Raw genomic sequence first — 5,956 nt, forward strand, 5'->3', positions numbered from 1 at the left:
TTTCTATTGCAAATTTGCAGTTACCTACATTGTTTTTCCCACCATGACCAAACATTCCTTCAATACTGCATATGTGAATAGAAATAACTTCATCCATGTAACCAAACTTCATAAGAATTTACCACTAATAATAAGAAGAAAATAACTGCAATCTGAATGAAACATTCGTTTTAAAACCTCTTAATTCATACATATCGGCTCCATTATCAGTAGGATTAGAGAATGCAGTGCTCCAAACAGATTTCAATACTTTTTTTCCCCAAATAATCTAATGAAATGGTGGGTTGAGATTGTTAAGACGGGCACTTCTTAAATCCTTTTCCCATTTCTAATCCTTTCATCCCTAAATTACATTAAAAATGATTCCAAGTGCATGACACATATTGCCGGCATAGAACCACCAGAAGCAATCACAAATTTGGAGAAACCACTGATATATTACTTACAAAATACAACAGTAACTTGTTCTACAGGGGAAAAAAATACAAAATAATTAAAAACCCTAACAACAACAAAATAATTAAAAACCCTAACAACAAGAAACAAAGAGATTTGGAACAGAAACCAAGCCTATGACAACCTTATTGTCTATGTTGTTGGATGATTCCTCTAAGACTCCACTATTCTCCAGCAATGGTGTTAATGAAATTACTTCAACAACTTTTTCTTTTTTCTTTTTTGTAATAGCTTCAACAACTATTTGATTGACCAGAAAAAGAGATCCTGACGTGGGAAATCCAACGGTCTAAAACATTGATTTGTTTTGTCTATATTTTTAGCATACATATCTATACTTTTATAGGAATTACATTCGCTTGCCATCGCCAAAGAAGGCAAACGCACGACTACTGGGTTTCACTCGATTCATTTTTCAATAGTTGGGTGAAACGGATTGTTTTTGTAAATTCTAGTTTAGACGGGGCTGAGTTTTTGTAATTTAGTAAAACTTTAAAACCCACAAAATCTAATTGCCAATTTACCCATATTTTTTCAACCTTATGATCTTTCCAGAGACAGTGTCACCATTTCATTCCTGCCCGCGCGAACAAAAATCCCTAATTTTCCTAGAACCTAAATTCTACACATGGAATATCAGTACAACCTGCTTGTGAAAAACCACACCAGAACCCTCCTCCCCCTACAGAAATTGTATTCCGAAGACTCAGTTTCTCAACAAATACTGACTGATCAAACCAACACATAAGGTAGATTTTATTGATGAGGAGTGGAGGACTCTTCTACCAGCAGGGATCAGGAATTTCATCTTCTAGTTTACCAACCTACTCCTGATTCTTTGAAGTTCTGGACATAACTGCTGTCTTCTTTGATCTGGGTTGATGCACAAAAGATTCTGTCTACAGTTTTTCTAGTACAGGTTGTATCCACCATCTCATTCTGGCTTCTGCACTCTTTGAAAACTTTATTGCTAACCTGACCTGTCGAATTCACAATAGCTCCAAGCTTGCCTTTTCACAGATCAACTGTAATGTGTACCATTTGTGGCAAAAAGCAAAACTAGTTGCAATCAGTAAACGAATTAACGACATTCACCAACACAATGTGACCTGAGAAACAAGAAAAGGGCAACCTTCTGAAAGCATTCTCTCACCCCACAGTCCCCACTTCAAGTATTTACTCAACAAATTAATTAACTACCCACATCTGTCCATTGCTCTCACTATTCCGAGCCCCACCCTCAAAACAATACCCTGCTTCCACATTGTAATGAGATCTTCCATCATAACCCGAAAAGGTAACAGGAAAAGACTTCACCCTGTCAACATCTTCTATACTGTTCAAAATTGAAGAATCGCCCAAAAAAGAAAAGCTGAATTGGTTGAATTTTCATTTCCAGTGGAATATTTGAAAGAAATGAATCCAAAATGGCTGAGAAAGAACAACTAGTGAACTAACTTGTAACACTGAAACAGTTGGCTGTATCTAGGTAACAATTCACAGAATAAAAAAAAAGACAAAGGGCTGTTCCAGAAAATGTAAAGAGTTTACCGATCACCACCATTGATGAACAAGAACTCCGCTTTCTCTGAGCGATGTAAACAGCTCCAAGCACTGATCATAAGTCTTTGGGTATTTGGGTGATCTCTCACCTGGGCAGCATCTCTGCCATCTATTGTAGTGACACTCAAGAAAGATCTCATCAATCAAACAAATTGCTCCGGTCTCAAATAATCTTGGAATCAAATCAAACTCTGTTCCTTCAACGTCCATCTTCATCACTACAAAATCGCTCTTCGATACCGTGTTCGTCAACCAACTAGCAAAATCGAATCCCCTTATCTTGTCCACATCGCCCACAAAAGTAGTCGATGATTGAACAGGTTGAATCCGACCCATTCCTCTGCCTTTGGCTTCAGCTTTCTGCCCAGGATCTCGATTAATTTCAAAAAATAATGTCTCGTTTCTCACCCAGGCTGCGTAAGGCAAGAGATTGATCCCTTTCTTCTTCTTGTATTCTTCATGGAAAGTCTTATCAGCTTCAATAGCATAGACTTCAAAGGTTTTGTTCTGTTTCGGGTATTGTTTCTTAAACCAGCTACCGATGCTCGATCCATAGCTTCGAGCACCAACATCTATATATACATACCTCGGCTTGAAGCTTATATCGGCCATGGATGGGACATATTTGATGTTCTTTATGTTCCTCTTCAATGTAATCCAAGGCTTTAACGGCTCTTCCGTTATTAAAGGCTCTGCTTTCCTGAGCAGTTCTTGTTTATATCCCGGTACAGAGCACTTATTGACAGCACCACCATCGGAAATCTTCTCACCACGGAGAAGAATCTCGACCTCTTTCTTCAGAACAATCTCCCGAATGGACGGAAAGGAAGGATCCAAGCCAGAGATTTCACGCGAACGAATCAATCTACAGCAATTGAACAAAGCAAGAAAAGAATTGAAACTGTACACATCGTTAGCAGAAGACGTGTGGACGACAAAAAACCCTTCGGGCTTAAGCGTCCTCGCAACCTCAGCAGCGAACTCAAGAGGCCGGACCGATCGCTCAAGAGCACCAACTCCCGTAAATTCGAAATCGAAAGTATTATCGCCGAATGGCTGACGCACGGCTTGGCCGGAAATCACCAGCGGCGGAGATTTCTTCTTGGAAATTCCGACGGCATCGTGAACACCGACCTCCTTCAGAGAAAATACGTCTTGTCCGGTCGGTGTTTCGATACATAAAGCTTTAGAATTGGGTGAAAGGTAGCCCTCAGCAATCAGATCTTGAAACACAGAAGAATAGTAATCGACGCCCTTCCGCCACTCTTTGCTGGTCCAGAGAGCACGTTGAGTAGAGCCAGAAGAAGATCCGGTTGTATCGACAACAACGGCGGAGGCATCGTTTCGTAAACTCCCACCGGCGGCGATGTTGGGACGATTTTCAGAACCGGAGAAGAAACAGAAATCTCCGGAATTGCAAGAACCACCGGTAACCGTTACAACGTAAACAAATCGAAGAAGGAGAACAACAACAGCAAGCAGAAGCATCCTAACCAGTATGTTTCTCAAGGGGATGAAATTCCCCGTCGTTGGGTCCATGACTGCGTGTGATTTTTTCATTGCTAAAGTACAAGAAGAAGAGATGAAAAAATTTACAAAAGAATTAAAAAATAAAGAATAGAGATGGAAGCATGAGAGAACAAAAACTTAGCGAGAGCAGAAACGAGCAGAGGTGTGGTTTGCGCCGATCAGGGCTCTTGGAAGGTGAGAAACGAAAACAAAACAGGAAACCATGATTGCTGTGAACGAGAATCTCTCACTCATAAGATATTCTGCGTTTTCATCTCTCGTTTCTCAGTTTAGGGTTTTTTGGTTGTAGGGGAGGATTTGCAGCAAAGAACGGAAGAAGAAGATGACTAAATGAAGAAACGAAAAAGCTTGCCGCGATTGCACAGAAAGGGAACGCAGATTGCAGATTGCAGATAGAGTTAGATCGCCCACCGAAACTAAAATATACCGGGACTGCTTACGTGGCGCTGCGGAGAGGAGAGTATCTGTCTCTACGCGTCCTTTTATTTAATTATTATTTTTCTTTATCTCTTAATTAATTAATTAATCTCTCTAGTCTGCATGTCTCTCTGTCTCTATCTCTACCTCTTTCTCTCTCCACCGGTCCCACTCTACTGATCTCATATTCTCAGGCCTATGGCATGGCCGCTCTACCAAGGGCGTGAGAGACTTTACGCCAGTCAGTCACTAAAATGCACTTGAACATGGATGGTCCCACACGCTTCTTGGAGCTCTCTGGGAAGGGAAAGGATAGGAACGGAACTCCCGTTAAAGTGGGACCCTAACACATGCAAGTGTGGGCCCCACTGTTAAGGTAAATCCTAACCGTTTGTCCCTAGTTATGTCTTTATTGTTCATTGGGAGTTGGGAGTAGGGACGGGATCCCGGGTCGCTTCTACGTCTGAATGAAGAATATTTATTGACAAATTGTCACGTGACACGTCAGAAAGTCGTTTTCTGGCACTTTTTTCCACTTCTAGAAAGAGGAGAAGTTAGTGATCCGATTTAAGTTAATCAGTTAATTTAAAGCTGCTAATAATAATCGTTAATCACGCGGAAGTCACTTTTAACGGATTTGAAGGGAACCACGCTTCGTGTGTCTGAGGAAAGTGGGTTTGGATCCAGTGAGATATGTAGCGCCGTAGTATCTTTTCAAATTTCTCAGACTTTCAGATGGAATCTTCGGGGCGAAGCTTTTGGTTTTAGTGGAAATTATCCGTGAGGATTATGAAATACTCCAGATTAAATTGGATAAACAAAGAAAGGGAAATTAACAGTTTGGTTGATTCCTTTTTGTAACTAATTCTGCTTAATGTTGTATTAAAGACATGTCTAAACTCTAAAAGACGACGTCAGAAACCTCCAGAGGCAGTGGTCCCCTTGTGAACTAGCCTTTCCCTGGTTCCCTAGGGGCTTCATTTTCATATCTTTTTCGTTTTTGTGGGAGGTGGTGTAAGGGTCACTTTCATCCGCTGATTTGAAGCACAATAGTCCTAAAGCTTTTTCACTTGAATTGCGGGTAAACTCGCAAACGACCAGACTTATTTTTCAATCTATACTTCTTAATCAAAAAAAAAAAAAAAAAAAAAAAAATCTATACATGTATAGTTGTGTATCGCCTTGGAAGGACTATTGAATGGTAATAAATCAGCTTGTGTTAAGTTTGGGTAGGGTGAGGTGGATTCCTCCTCCGGTGAAGCTTCTCAAATTTAACATAGATTTTATCATTTATAATCAAAAAAGTAGTACACTGATTGGAGGAGTTTTCTGAGATCGCGCTGGAAGTTGTATAGGTGCTTTTATAAAAGGTGTAAACTTGTACTTCATTATAAAGCCTAAAATATCTCTAAAAAGAAGGGTTTGTTGTTGATCATAGAGAATGGATTTGGTCCGGTCTGGTCTGTGTGGAAACAAATTTCCTAAAACAGGGCATCCTTATTACAGAGTATAAGAATCTAAGGGTGATTTGCAAGCCATTGGGTCACACATCTAATGACCAAGCTTTGTAAACTAGGCTATCGGCAAAATGGTTGATTTGCTAAGAAATATAGGAAAACAGACTATCTGTCAAGTATGATTGAAGATGTCAATTATCTTCAACTATGAATTTGACCTCAGCAGGAATCAGGTAACCTGGACCTTGTATGGCTTTGATTAGAGTCTAGTTGTCCGATTTCACCATCACTCTCTCATGAGTATTAACTATATATAGCTTGAGGTAGTCCACTTCTAAGTTCGAACTGCAATTGTCTCCACTTGAGGAACTGTCATGAAAATAAAATTTCACAATCACTCTCCCATTTGTATTCCTCTTGTCCCTCTTATGAAACAGTATGTTCCTTTTAAGTGTGGAGAGAAAGGAATAGCTACATGAGGCATTGTGTGCGTATGTAATGCAACTAGACAAGGAACCCAATCCCTAAGATTT

At 40.0% G+C, this 5,956-nt stretch overlaps 1 protein-coding gene across 1 annotated transcript; it reads right to left on the bottom strand.

Annotated features, from left to right (window-relative positions):
• Positions 1–1,181: 1,181 nt before the first annotated feature.
• LOC149024068 (uncharacterized) lies at positions 1,182–3,960 on the bottom strand. Its single transcript, XM_089144435.1, has one exon. The coding sequence runs from the start codon at positions 3,577–3,579 to the stop codon at positions 2,011–2,013; it is 1,569 nt and encodes a 522-aa protein (XP_089000561.1). The 5' UTR covers positions 3,580–3,960; the 3' UTR covers positions 1,182–2,010.
• Between the last annotated feature and the right edge of the window lie 1,996 nt (positions 3,961–5,956).

This window comes from Hakea prostrata, chromosome 2, assembly GCF_041222555.1.
Source record: "Hakea prostrata isolate BN-2017 chromosome 2, UWA_Hpros_2, whole genome shotgun sequence".
Classification (NCBI taxonomy): Eukaryota; Viridiplantae; Streptophyta; class Magnoliopsida; order Proteales; family Proteaceae; genus Hakea; species Hakea prostrata.